This window comes from Miscanthus floridulus, chromosome 9, assembly GCF_019320115.1.
Source record: "Miscanthus floridulus cultivar M001 chromosome 9, ASM1932011v1, whole genome shotgun sequence".
NCBI classification, from domain to species: Eukaryota; Viridiplantae; Streptophyta; class Magnoliopsida; order Poales; family Poaceae; genus Miscanthus; species Miscanthus floridulus.
This window is the reverse complement of record NC_089588.1, coordinates 135,824,104-135,839,467: the sequence shown is the minus strand read 5'-3', so window position 1 is coordinate 135,839,467 and position 15,364 is coordinate 135,824,104. Positions and strand designations below refer to the sequence as shown.

Sequence of the window (15,364 nt, the reverse complement as noted above, 5' to 3'; positions counted from 1 at the left end):
GATTTGGAGACAGTTCCTAGATTTAGCATAAAGTGACACTAACAAACAAGAATAACATTTTTGGAATGGATCAAAACTATTATTCGATGCACCTGCAGTTCAAACCTACATTTTCCAGAAAATTGCAAGAAAACAAAATAAAGTGAAGAAATATAGCAAACAGCAATGAAATTGTGCCAAATTTGAACATGTTGTTCATGGTACAAATACAAATCTAAGAAAAAAAGTTAGTGGCAAAAAACAAAAAAAAAATTATTTTGCCGAGTGCCAAGGTTTGGCACTCGGCAAAGTGAATATCTTGCCAAGTGCTAGCCCTAGGCACTCGGCAAAGCCAGGACAGGATTTTTTTTTAATTTTTTATTTCGCCGAGTGCCAGATCAGGGGCACTCAGCAAAATACTTTCTTTGCCGAGTGCCCCGGATCTGGCACTCGGCAAAGAGGTTTGAAATATAAAAAAAAAAACCGGACACACGCACACACACCACGCACACACCACGCACACACACGCACGCCGTAGCCGCCCCGCCGCCGCGCTGTAGCCGCTGCGCCGCCGCCGCCGGAGCCGCCGCGCCGTAGCCGCCGGCTCCCCGCGCGCCCGCGCGCCTCGGCCCCACGCCCGCGCGCCTGCTGTAGGAAGGAGGAGGAGGTAGGAGGAAGAGGAGGAAGGAAAGGAGGAAGGAGAAGAAGGGGAGGAGGAAGAAGAAGAAAGAGAAGGGAGGAGAGAAGGAGAAGGGGAGAAGAGGAGAAGAAAGGTGCCGCCTCGGTTCGTCGACCCTCACGCCGTAGCGGTCGTCCCTGTTGTCGTCGCCGGCCCTCGGTCTTCGCATTCTCGCTGGCAAGGTATGCCCTAATGTTAGTATTAGTTAGTAAGTAGTAGTGTTAGTAGTAGTAGTTAATTAGTAGTGTTAGTATTAGTTAGTAAGTCGTAGTGACAGTAGTAGTTGTAGTTGTTGTTCATAGTTTTAGTGTTAGTAGTAGTTATTGTTGTATGTATGTGGTTGATGGCCTTCGTGCCTATGTTTGGTATACATGTGGTTGTTGGCCTTCGTGCCAATGTTTTCTGCAGGTTTTGGGAACCTCTCTGTGCAGGGGAGGTGCTGCCGAAATTTTCAATGGAGTCTAACCATTTGCCTTTTCTTTGCAGGACGAGGACCGTTGGGAGGCACTCGGTGACCCCGATCGTCTTCGTTGGCGTTGCGGTTCTGCCTGCACCGCGTCGCCTCACCACTACAGCGACTCGCCACCGCCCCACTAGCCTGACCTCACCGACACCCTAGGTATAACCCATCTTGCATACTTGTATCTCGTGTAACCCCAGTTAGGCGTCTCCCGTCCGAAAGAGATACGGTCGTTGGTATGCAGATCTTTGCATACCAAATTCCGTACCTGTTTCGGATTGTCCACGTTTTTTGGACAGCCCGCGGATGCGTAGATGGGTTGGTTTCCGTGGCCCGCTCCTGTTCGAGACAGAGTTTCAGCACCACCTCCTCGTTGTTCTCCTGATACACAATCTCCCTGCCAGGATGTGTATCGGGAGAACAGCGGGGAGGTGCTGTCGAAATTCTGACTTGGATAGGAGCGGACCATGGAAGCCAACCTCATCTACGCATCCTCGGGTGGGATTAGGACCTATCCTTCACCTATTAGATGTATAGTAGGAACGCCTTGTGGATTTACCTGCAGTTTTTATTACTCGCTTACATATGCATGTGCCAGAGGATGGATAACCGTGAGTGGATGTACACGGGCCACGCAAGTATGACCCCAGAATGGATGACCAAGACCAATGCTTTCCTGGAGCATGCATTTGGCAAGGCTGCTAAAGGGTCAGCCCGGATGCCGTGTCCGTGCAGCAGATGTGGCAACAAGAAAAGAAAAATTAAGAGGCTCATGGGGGAAGATCTTATCAAGTATGGATTCACGGCAAACTATACCCGCTGGATCCACCATGGTGAAGCTGATTGTATTAGAGAGGAGGTGGTGAGACAGTGTCTCGAGGATTATGATGGAGATGGCGGGGTAGCAGACTGGATGGATGACATTCAGCAAGCACGGTTCGGTGAAGGATTGGAGGAGAAGCCAGAGGAAAGCGCAAAGACGTTCTATGATATGCTGTCTTCAGCGCAGAAGCCCTTGCATGAAAAGACAACGGTATCACAGCTAGATGCAATTGGATGCATCATGGGGTTGAAGTCGCAGTTTAGCATGAGTCGGGACAACTTCGATGGTATGTTGGCAGTTTTTGGATCCCTGCTTCCGGAGGATCACATCCTGCCGAAGAACTTGTATGAGTCACAGAAACTTCTTCGTGCACTTAAGATGCCGTATGAGCAGATCCATGTTTGTCCGAATGGATGCGTCCTTTTTAGGAAAGATCACGAGGGAGCAACGCACTGTCCAAAGTGCAAATCCTCTAGGTACCTGGAGGTCGACACTAGTGATGGCAAGAAGGAACAGCTGAGTATCCCTACGAAGGTCCTACGGTACCTTCCTTTCATACCGAGGATCCAACGGCTGTACATGACAGAGGAGTCCGCGAAACAGATGACATGGCACAAAAATGGCAAAAGGTACAATCCGGACAAGATGGTACACCCATCGGATGGCGACGCCTGGACCCATTTCGATGGCATACATCATGTTAAAGCTGAGGAGGCTCGCAATGTACGTGTAGCGTTGGCAACAGATGGGTTCAACCCGTATGGATTGTCCACGGCCCCATACACTTGTTGGCCCGTGTTCGTGATACCCCTGAATCTCCCCCCCGGTGTCATCTTTCAACCCAAGAACGTATTTTTGTCGCTGATAATTCCTGGACATCCGGGGAACAATATCGGTGTGTTCATGGAGCCTGTGTTCGATGATTTGATCGATGCTTGGGAAAAGGGGGTACTGACATACGACCGAGCTACAAAGAGAAACTTCACAATGCATGTGTGGTACCACTACTCCCTGCATGACTTCCTGGCGTATGGCCTGTTCTGCGGGTGGTGTGTTCACGGGAAGTTCCCATGCCCAATATGCAAGGCAGGTGTGAGGTTCACTTGGCTAAAGAGTGGTGGCAACTTTTCTTCGTTCGACCAACATCGTCAGTTCCTCCCCCTTGACCATCCATTCAGACGAGACATCAAGAACTTCATGAAAGGTGTTGAAGTCACCGATCCTGCACCTCAGATGATGACCGCTGCCGAGATCCACGCTGAGATAGAGGCTCTCAAAGTTGATAAAGAGAAAGGTCGTTTTGATGGATATGGTCAGTACCACATGTGGACTCATAAATCGGGCTTGACTAGGCTTCCCTATTTCAACGATCTTCTTCTTCCACACAACATTGACTTAATGCACACAGAGAAGAATATCGCCGAGGCACTTTGGGGAACACTCATGGACATAGAAAAGTCAAAGGACAATGTTAAGGCAAGAGTGGACCTGGCAGCACTGTGCGATAGACCAAAGCAAGTGATGAAGACTCCGCGCCTGGCAAGAAATGGAAAAGGACTTCGGTCGATTTCGTTTTGAAGAAGGACCAAAGGAGGGAAGTATGTCAGTGGGTTCAGTTGTTAATGTTCCCTGATGGGTATGCGGCGAATCTGAGGAGGGGAGTGAACGTGTCCACTTGCCGAGTGTTAGGGATGAAGAGTCATGACTTCCACATATGGATTGAGCGGCTACTTCCAGCGATGACCAGAGGTTTCGTCCCCGAGCATGTGTGGCGCGTCCTGGCAGAGTTGAGCTATTTCTTCCACCAGCTTTGTGCCAAGGAGCTATCTCGGGCCGTGATTGATGACTTAGAGAAAGTGGCACCTGTGTTGCTCTGTAAGATGGAGAAGATCTTCCCACCCGGCTTCTTCCTCTCAATGCAGCATCTGATTTTGCACCTGCCTCACGAGGCACGAATGGGGGGGCCCGTGCAAGCCCGTTGGTGCTATCCAATCGAGAGATGTCTAAAGGTTCTTCGGAAAAAGTGTAGAAATAAAACTAGAATTGAGGCATCCATGGCAGAGGCATTCATTCTTGAGGAGGTGTCAAACTTCACAACATCATACTATAAGGATAGCCTTCCCAGCGTGCACAATCCAATCCCTCGTTACAACACCGACGAGAGGTCATCAAATCTCAGCCTTTTCAAAGGTCAACTTGGCAGGGCAAGCGCTTCGAGCACCAAGACCTTGCGGAATGATGAGTGGCGCACTATCATGTTGTATGTGTTGTTGAACCTTGACAAAGTGAACCCTTATGTGCAGTAAGTTCTCAATGAGCTTGTTACATACGCCGTCACTATCGTCTATCTATCCAACCCCCTTGTCTCTTGCTTTTTCAGAGAATTTCTGAATACATACTGGACAGGAAATAGGGATCCTTCCCCTCAAGAACAAGATAGTCTTCTCAAAGGTGGTGTGCCCGATTTCATTTCATGGCTCGAAAAGAAGGTACCATCCAATTTACATCGTTCCATCTGTGACATCCCACTTTGCTCCTACGAGCGAGTAATGATCTATCCGCCCTCACCTTACAGGCACGCACGGATGCGGAAATGGATGAAGAGTTGAAACAGGTTGTCAAAGGCTTCCCCTATAGGGTCAAGTCATTCACCGTATATGATGTGAATGGCTATCGCTTCCACACAAGAAGCCACGAGCTCAGTCGGCCCAATCGAAAAACCACGAATACTGGAGTTCGTACGCCCGGCACCGATGACCGCGACTACTATGGCATAGTCGAAGAAATATACGAGCTCAACTTTGAGCTTTGCGGAGGTCATAAGCCAGTCGTATTCAAGTGCCATTGGTTCGATCCCAATGTCACGAGAAGAGCCCCTAAGATTGGACAAGTTGAAATTCGACAAGATTCCCTCTATCAAGGAGACGATGTCTATATTGTGGCTCAACAAGCCACGCAAGTTTATTATCTTCCATGGGCGTGCCAAAAAGATCCCACTCTTGAGGGTTGGTACCTTGCGCAGTTGGTATCACCGCATGGCAAAGTGCCTGTCCCAAACAATGAGGATTACAACTTTGACCCAAACACATATACAGGGGAGTTCTATCAACCCGAGGGGCTAGATGGCATGTTTCACATAGACATGTTTTCGCTGATGGGCATGGAAGTAGACAATGACATTGATGAGGACGATGGAGATGAGGACGATGGAGAAGAGGTGCAAAATGCCAAAGACTTAGCACTGCTTGAGCGATTATGGTTTGGCGTTGCCATTGATGACAACAATGGAGATGAAGCGGAAATGTTAGACAATATTGCTAGTGATGACGACACTTATGATCCGGCCGCTGCCGATCCTGAAGATTATTTCTAATTCATGTAATACTATATTATTATTATTTTCTAGTTATGTTTCGTTCATTTTGCATCTCTATATTTGTCTATATTGTGCTAACTGGTTTACTCTTTGTATTTGCAGGCACTCGATAAAATGCCGGGCGGAAGGCGGACCCGGACCTGCAACTCGCTCTACGCGAGGACGACTCAGGAGGCGGAGGCGGAGGCGGAGGCGGAGGCGTCGGCAAGGAGCCATCCGGCCCGCCGCCCCCACGGCCGTCCGAGGAGGGCAGTGCAGTCGTCTGCCGTCCCCCCGCCCGAGGAGGACTAGACGACGACCACTGACGACGAGGACCAGCAGCTGGCCCCCCAGATAGGAGGGGGTGACACTTCCTCTAGGGGGTGGCGGGGGGTGACACGTCCTCTAGGGGGTGGCGGGGGGTTCCACTTCGAGCACCTCATCGGCACCGTACTTGCGCGGGTCCTCGCAGCTCCCGACGCGGCCGATCCCGTTTCAGAGGAGGCCGGTGATTCGTCCCAAGGGTGACAAGTAAGTATCCGTTCATTTTGCATCTCTTCTTGTTCATATGCTGAAAACCGAACTGCAGACTAACAATTCTTCTTACTGACTCCTGTAGGAACTGGGAACTTGTGTCCGGGGGCGATCATCGGCAGTGCAATGGGATCCTCGGCGGCCTGATCTGCCTGCACTACCCTGGTTTGGTCACCCACGCCCAGGTTGAGTCGCCTCCCTGGACGTGGGACCACTTCAACTCCGCCGTGGACGCCGTGTACGGCACCGTATAGGAGCGGATCAGGCGTGAGTTCTGGGTGAGTCTACATCACACTACATTGCTCAATACTATGGAATCATTAGACGTTCTTGAAATAATGAAAGGACACATGATGTCTGTATGCAGGACTTCTTCACATTGGAGGAGGGACATGACCCCGCCTGGGTGACGAAGGTGCAGGACAGGGCATGCAGGGGCCGAGTCACGGACCTGTACTAAGGCTGCAGTGCCACATCAACCACTCGTGCGACATCCTTGGTCGGTACCCGGGGAAGAGCGAGGCCAGGACCATGACACTCACCAGGGAGCAGTACCTCGCAGTAAGTTATAAAACATTGTTACTGACTCATTCCATGAAGAATAGGTAGCCTTCATTTTATATTCTAACATTTCTAATACAATACTTGATGGCATACAGATGTGTCCTTCTTGGTGCGCCAGGCACAGAGACTGTTGGGCGGCCATCGTGGACAAGTGGGTCTCCGATGAGTGGAGGGAGAGGCACGCCCTCCGTCGGGAGTGCCGCCTGCAGATGGGTGGGCCGGCGCACCACCAAGGCAACCGGCCCCTCAGTTCGTACGCCCAGGCCTGGGTACACGCTACGCACTTATTTATTTATTTGTTCTAACGCTCAATTCTCATTACTTCTAATCGTCTTTGTGTTTTCCTCGTAGTCCCAGTCGCATGATGGCCAGGAATGCAACGAGTTCATGGCGTACGCCATGGCACACAAGGGCAAGGCGACAGCCCCGGACACCGTCTACAACCCAGAGGACGGGCCCGAGGCGTACAGCAACACGAGCGTCCACAGCAAGCTCACCGACTACGCCTCGTCGGCCCACGAGCGGCATGGGGAGGACTTCGACCCCGCCACCCAGCCCCTTGATACCGACCTCGTGATGAGGCTCGGAGGAGGGAAGCAGCACGGCCGGTACTGGATGGCCTCCAACATGGTCGACTCGATCTCTGTGCCCAACCTCGTCCAGATCCGAGCACAGAGCACGAGCTCCTCCGTCCCCATTCGACCTCGGCAGGCGAGCACACTGCAGCAGATGGCGGCACTCCAGGTTAGTTCTATTTCATTCGCCGTTCATTACTTTTACACATGTACCTTGCATTTGTATTGTTTAAACGTTGGTGATTGAATATTGCAGGCCACTGTGGAGAGGATGGAGGCCGAGAGGGAGGCCGAGAGGGTCGAGAGGGAGAGGGAGAGGGCCCAGAGGGAGGCCGAGAGGGCCGAGTGGGAGGTCCTGAGGGCCCAGAGGGCAGCCGAGGCGCAGAGGATGCAGGACATGTTCTCATTCATGTCGAGCCTCGGCACCACTCTCCCGAGTGTGGTGGTGCCCCAGTCGCTGCTCGCTCCAGTTGTGCCTCCTACTCCTCTGGCTCTAGGCACTCCGGTGAGTATATATATATGGTTGATCAAGTCCTTTAGCTTGTGTAGATACTAATGAATTCAATTCTCCTTTGTGCAACAGTCGTCGGGTTCGAACCTGACTCCTTCGCCTCAGCACACACACCCCGGCTGGACAGGTCCACCACCGCACGGAGGTGCCCCTTCAGGCTCCCATTGGGATCAGTGGCAGTAGGTGGTGCCCCTTCATGTTTCATTGACTTTTTTGATCTAGGACTTGTGTTGGATGAAGACTTCTTAGATGTTGTCATGGATTTGCACATTGGATGTGCGTGTGATGGATTATGCAGGAGGATGTGCTTGTGATGGATGTTGGATGTGCTTGTGATGTATTATGGATTATGTATGCATTTTGTGTGATGCTAAATGCCTGTGTGCTGTCTCATGTATTATATATGAGTTTTGCGTGTTTGCTTTCGAAGGAAAGCAACAAACAAAAAAAAAATTGCAAATTTCCCAGCTTTGCCGAGTGCCAACACTCGGCAAAGAAGTCACCCGGCAAAGCTGGAAAAAAATGCTGCAAAAACAGCCACTTCCCCAGTTTTGCCGAGTGCCACAGCCTGGCACTCGGCAAAGAGGTCAATTTTGCCGAGTGCCAGATGGTACCACTCGGCAAAGACTATTTTTAAAAAGATTTTTTTTAAAAAAAAATTGTTTCTTTGCTGAGTGCTCAGCCCTGGCTCTCGGCAAAAATTCAAATTTTGCCGAGTGCCAGTCCCTAGGCACTCGGCAAAGCCGGCGTCAAATGTTGACGGCAGTTATTTTTTTGCCGAGTGCGGGCTTGGCACTCGGCAAAGCCTTTGCCGAGTGTCGATTTTTGGCACTCGGCAAAGAAATTTTTGCCGACAAAATCTTTGCCGAGAGACCTTTGCCGAGTGCGGCACTCGGCAAAGCCTTTGCCGAGTGCTTGGCTGGCTTTGCCGAGTGCCCCCAGCACTCGACAAAGAGGACGTCTGCAGTTGTGTATGGGGGGAGAGAGAGAGCACACGGAAGAGATAGAGCTGTCAGTTGTCACCGGGCGCAAATCCACCAGTCCGTGCCCCTCAGCTCCCTAGACCCTGACCCCGACAACGATGGCGAGAAGCACACCAAAGGTAGTCAAGGACAGTAAGGAGGTGGAGGCGAAAGGGGTGATATGGTCATTTCCAATCCTTTACGTATGTGCCTACCCTACTTCGGCATGATATGTAGATTAGGTCAGCAGTTGTAACTTTGATATTAACTATGTGAATATTCAAGGTCATTTTGAAATTTTGAATTTTGAATTTTGAATTTCAAAATCTTTGAACATAAATAACATATATATTTGCGACACTAAATGTGAATAAAAAACTTTTCAACTACAAAGCTATAGATTGTATTGAGAACTACAACTTTGGTATAGACTATGTCAATATCCAAGTTTGTTTGAAAAAATTAAATTTCAAAATCTGTGATATTAAAACAACATTTTGGGATAGTAAACAATTGCAAATCAAAAGGTTCTCAGCTATAAAGTTCTAGATTGTGACGAGAGCTCAATTTTTGATATAAAGTTTGTCTTTATCCAAGTTTATATGAGAAAGTTATGAATTACTTTTCAATGCAACTATTTGTAGAGACTAGCATATTAAAATGACCGCCTAAAAAAATCGATTTTTAGAGATGAACGCTTAGATGGATGGCTCTACTTATAGCAATTTTGCACGCACGTTGAGACTCCCGCCTTTATTAATCGATGATTTTTTAAGGTAGTTCTCTTAGGACACCTGCCTCTGTAAACGATTTTCAGAGACATGCATTTTCCTGGAGGCGGTGTAACCATTTACGGAGGCGGTCTCTGGACATGTCACATAAAATTGTTTTTGTGGTACTAAGGCTGGCTGATACTGTTAGTCCTACCTTCATCCCAAAATATACTCCGTTCATAACAAAGTACTTGATGTTTTAGGATTTTTTGCAGTAATCTAACACGGGCCCAACCTATGTTCCAAGAGCGAAAACATCAAGTTTTCTAGGATGAACGAAGATATGAAACATCATATTACAGTGTAATCAATAGATAGATAGACAGACAGACAAACATTAAGATAGCTACTAAATGCATCAATAGTAGACTTTTCATTAAAAAGGATAGAATAGATTGATACTAATAAATAAATTGAAATATTTTTCCTAAAAAAAGAAAGAAAGATAGATAGACAGACAGACAGATAGATAAATAGATGATAGACAGATAGATAGATGGAAAGAGATGTAGTAGATGATGTGGCAGTGTACAAAGTGGATATTTTCATATTTATTATTTGATTCAGCACACTACATATAGATTGAGATATCAACACGAAGCAATAATATAATATGTAGGATATCTAAACTTGGCACTGAGATATCAACACATCAATAACAATGCAGCAGACGTAATGAACTGCACTGAGGATTTGGTCCTAGCTGCACCTATCTTGCTATATATACAAGCACCATCCCGCGTGCATATCGGGCAGCACTCAGTCGGCGTACTGGCTACTAGAGCTATGGCATTGAGGAACACAAGAAGCAGCAGGGCGCACTGGATGGCTCCTGTGGTGTTGGTTGCTCTCCTGGTCGTGCCCTCTCTTCTCACGTCCACCCATGCAGGTACGAGCAATCGTGCAAATATCTCTGCTGCAGTGCTGCTGCCAGTAACAATAGAATCTTGAGATTAATTGTTAATTGATTAGTTATAATAAACACAGACTGAGTTGTTATTTGCATTGCATGTGTGTGTGTCTGCAGAGATTGGTAAAACAGAGTGCACCCACGTGGATTATTTGTGCTTCTACCACCTGGATGTGTGCTATGCATCATGCCAAGCCAAGGCCAGCGCCGAGGGCAGTCCTCATTTCACGGCAACATGCGACGGTCCCGGTCCCGATCCGCGGCGGCAGTGCTGCTGCACCACACAACCACCGGAACCTCCGCCGTGGTGGCCTCCAAACTACTAGCTAGACGCATGTTTGCATCTGTGTACGTAATGAATGGATATATAGCCATCGATGTATCCAACAATAATAATATATGTTAGTACACAAATAATTTTTATAGACGTCTCTTTCAGGAGCGGTTGTTTACAAACCAACCTAGAAATACATTTGTAGAGATGGTTCTGTTAAATAAACGGCTCCTTGAAATGAAGACACTTTTAGAGGCGGTCGATAAAAGACAACCGTCTTTGAACAAAAGATTTCTAGGGGTTGTTTCTTATGCCAACCACCATTAAAAATGGTTGATTTTAGGGACGGTTGTTGTAGTCAACCATCTCTATAAATTGATTTTTAAATGCAATAACTTTGTAAATCCGTAACTGCTAAATCAATCATCCTTACAAATAACTGCAGAATAAAACAATTCATAACTTTTCAAATACAGTCGAATGATGATAAAATTTATATGAATCTTGTAGAGAAGGATGAGGTCAAAAACTTTGTAGTTGAATCTTTTTCATTTAAGAATGTTTAAGATCTTAGATACATATATTTAGTTCTTAAATTTTGAAATCCAATGCCGTGGCCACTACCCGCTCAGGATCTATGCCCACCGGCAGAGAGATGCCCAGCGATGGCATTGACAAGGGCGTTAAGGACGATACATAGATGGATAAATAGATAGAGGTGTAGTAGATGATGCGTCGACCGTGTACAAACCTGACATTGTCATATTTAGTATTTTATTGAACAAGATCCGATATAGATTGAGATATTAACACCTACAGAGTAATGTTGGAAATGTGTGACGAATTCAAAAATGGACAGGTTTTTAGGCCGTGCTTCTATATATAAGCTATAAGCAAAACGGAGGGGCACTACTCCATCAGTCAGAGTAGTAGTTGCTACAGGCTATAGCACTCAGCAACACAAGCAGCAGCGTGCACTCGATGGCTGCTCTTGTGTTCGTGCGCGTACGAAAAATCAGCATGGCTGTAAGCTCTAGCTCTACCGCTGCCCTGCAACAATATAATCAGCGTGCCGGCAGTGGGGGTGGCCGGAGGAGTACGAGCGCACTCCCTCCCTGGGAACAGTCTTTATCAGAGCATCTCCAGCAGTAGCCCCTAAATCAAATTCATTCTACTCCAGCTGCAGCACCCAAATAAAGGCCCCCAAATCCATATTAGCATACTATGACACGAGGGACCCACGTGTTATTGAGACAACCTTTCTTCCCCATCCTCTTCACACGCAGATCCCGCGGCGGAGGGAGGCATGGCTGGAAGGAGGCGCGGCCAGCAGAGGCCGCGACGGCCTTGGTAGCCGGTAGTGTTAGCATGTTTACAGACATGAATGTGTAAATGGTTTTTTCTTGCGTCTAAAAATTATTTCTCATCTAGTAGTGTTAGCATGTTTACAGACATGAATGTGCATTTTAAAGTCTGGAGTCAAGGGATGCGCATGGCACACCTATCAAAGCTCAGGGAGTGAATTTTGAGAGTTACAAATTTCGGACCCCTCATGTGTCTCCAACATGGCCCACGCTGATCGGCTTGATCATCGTTGACCTCGAGATCCTATTGCACGCACCCTCACCTATCACCTCGCTTAAAAATCAGCAAGCGTTTGGCCGATCCCATACAGAATATCGTCTTCGGCATATATAGTACCATGCAGCACCGGCAGCTCGATCAACGTGGCGACCGCACCACCGTTCGCTAGGAAGTATATAGATAATAGCCAACGTGTCCATGTGGTGTTTTGTATCGTCACTGGACGTCACGCGAGTCGTTCTCTAACTTAAGCCTACAGCTGCAGTGCGGCATTCCGGCTCTGCCCCGGTCGAAGCCTGGTAATATCGAGGTACGTCACCAAGACCTTCCCAACGACTTCAACATTCCTCTATTTTTTCTTTTGTTCTTTCAAGTGAATTTTTTTACTCTTTATAGGAGTACATAATATTTTATTTAAATAAATTGGCCGGCCAGGAGAAGCAAGGCCGGAGCAGGGGCAGAGCTGGGCCTGTCGTCTCGGCCTTCGGCACTACCGTGTGGGCCAACGTGAGGGCAGGTGTCAACGGCGACTTCATATGATCAGCCTGGGCGTCATTCGCAACAGCAGCGGCAACCAGTGCAGCGTGGTGGTCACCACCACGTTGACCGCATGCGACGCGTGTCCCTGGCCGGCGTCACTGGCACGCTCAGCGCGCCGGTTCAGGTCCTCGGCGACGACGTGCAGTGCTCAGCAGTGGCATCGGCGGATTGACCGGTTTCGTTGCCGGGCCTTTCTCCTTTGGTATCTAGCCCGCAGGATGACGACCGGGCTCGTGATAGATCGGCGACGATGCCACAAGGACGTCTATGGATAGTACATAAGTAAAGTTGCTGCTACGAATAAACCAGCACACAGCATGCAATTGGAACAACCTAGCTAGCTAGTTAATGGTCAAGTTGCCATGCTCTCGTTCGTCCTTTGTTGTACCACGTCGACCACGTGTGTTATTACGTAATTATATGTATATATATGTATGTATACGTATACCTGGACCGTGCATTTTAGTACTAATAATAAGCACGTACGTACGTACGTACGTATAACATGATTGAGTAATTAATGCACTTTGTTGTTGTGTCGTCCTGTTTAATTCTTGTGAAAAATATAAAATCATGTGTGCCTCGTTATATCATCATCTTTGGACTTTTTTTTTTTTTGTAGACACTGATCGATGAATGAACTTAACCAAGGAATAACACATAATGTACTTAACCAAGCATTGGTTAAATTCCGTTTTGAAACATTATAACTTACACTATTACGGCTCTTTGAGTTTACAGAGGTGGCCAAATCAGCTTTCTAATTAAATGCGGGCGGCTCACACGCCTCTAGCTAGGAAGTCTTATCTGTTAATGTGAATTGTTGACGCTAATTCTGTCACACGGCCAGCATGTACACAATTCCAAGGGCTGCACTGCGGAGATACGCAGTGGAGTGGAGCATAAGCATCGAGGCTGACCAAGGGGTCAGTGTCAGCAGCCTCCCCGCCCAGGCTGCTGCGTCGACATCTAAAGAAGCCCAGCATCAAGTGGAGGAAGCTGAGCTAGGAGGAAGGCCCAAAGGGCAACGGCACAGGAAGGCGAACCCAAGATTCACTGGAGACGAATGAGCACGCTGAGTGCGCCTGCGTGCGATACAAGTGGCGTTGCCTCTGTAATGTTAAAAAGGGAGTCGAGAGGGAGGAGAGCATAGCTTTTGTCATAACAGAATTCTATTCCTAAACGAAGCATTCATCTGTCGTATCACACTGTTCTTCTTCTTCCTCCTGCGTTTTCTTCTCCAATCCTTCCCCCAATCTCCTCCTCCGGTTGCTATCTCTCACAGTCAGCGAGGCCGATTTAACCCACATTCTTCCCCCGAAAAGCCCGTGACACCTGCTGTGAAGGACTTCCTCTAGATAGATAGATAGATAGATATTCCATCGAAAATACAAAGTATTCAAGCATTCCTAACTTAACTTATCCCAAATTATAATGGATTCTGCCATAAATAACATTGCAATTCCATTTAAAAAGTCAACATTTATAAGCATACCTAGCATTAATATCTATGCTCGACACAAATATGATAATCACATAAGTAACTTTGCATGCCTCATTTGTCTTACCCCATAATATATGTCGTGAAACTTTTAGTATATCTTTTATTTCAGAATAGATAGATAGATAGATAGATATAAGGTAGCTGATAGATAGATGTAATTAATGAACTGCACTACACATGATTGATTAATTTGGTCCTGCTTCTATCTATATATAAGCTAGCTTCCATCGGGGACGGGGAGTACTCAGAGTACGACTACATACTAGCCATGGCACTCAACGACACAAGAAGCAGCACCGTGCACTCGACAGCTATGTTTGTTGCTCTCCTGGTCGTGTCCTCTCTCCTCTCGCCCACCTCTGCAGGTACCAGCAACAATACAATCATGCAAGTATAGCTAGCTAGCTCCTCTACAAGTAGTACATACTGCTGTGCTGCCCTGCAACAATCTAATTAATCTCCAGATTATTTATTTGTTAATTGATTAACGACTGCAGGCTAGCTACTAGAGCTTTGACTGTGATGATTCGCCGTACGTGTTTATATATTCTCATTTGTGCGTACGTACGTGCGAAGACATATAACAAACTGATCGATCTGATCCGTGCTGGCTGATTGCATTGCGTGTGTACGTGTGCAGAGTGGGGTAGAGAGGAGTGCACCGTCGTGGATTATGACTGCGACAAAAAATGGTATTTGTGCCAAGAATCATGCAGATCCAAGGCATGCATCCTCAATGGGCAGTTGGAATTTCAGACGAGATTGCAAGGATCACCTGCTGCTGGAGCCGAAGGAGTGCTGCTGCACAGTACTGAATCAACGCCCTCCGAAGTATATATAAATAAATAAATAAATAATAGCGTCGTTGCCCGTCCTGTGTGACTGATAGATAGATAGATACTATATACAAACTGCATGCGTGCATGTGTGTAATCAATGAATGGGATCAGCCTGTGCCTATCCATCTGTCGGTGTATCCAATAATAACAACCAGCATTCGGGAGGGCCCGTTCGGTAGAGCTGTTCCAGCCAAAACAGTTTTAGTTCTCGCTTTATCTTTGGAGCAAATTCTGAAGCTATTTTTTTACCATTTAGCAAAACAGCTTCATCTATAATAGTCTAAAAGGACGAAATATCCATAATATCCTTTTTCTTATTTTTTTCCTTTTTCTTCTTTTCTTTCCAAACCTTATCTGCTCGGCTGGCCACGTACGCATCGCATCTCCTCCATCCTAGTGCGAGGCGAAGCCGGTGGAAGCTAGTATTTTTGGCTCCTTTTCTCTCTCCCGCTTGTCTCAGCGTGATTTTAGGAGCTCCTCATCGGGAGCCATTGAGGC

At 47.4% G+C, this 15,364-nt stretch overlaps 1 protein-coding gene across 1 annotated transcript; it reads left to right on the top strand.

Annotated features, from left to right (window-relative positions):
* Positions 1-1,719: 1,719 nt before the first annotated feature.
* Positions 1,720-2,433, top strand: LOC136484404 (uncharacterized; the record flags this gene model as incomplete). Its single annotated transcript, XM_066481620.1, has 1 exon — positions 1,720-2,433. A coding segment is annotated over exon 1 (714 nt), but the record flags the coding sequence as incomplete, so codon positions are not given.
* Positions 2,434-15,364: the final 12,931 nt, after the last annotated feature.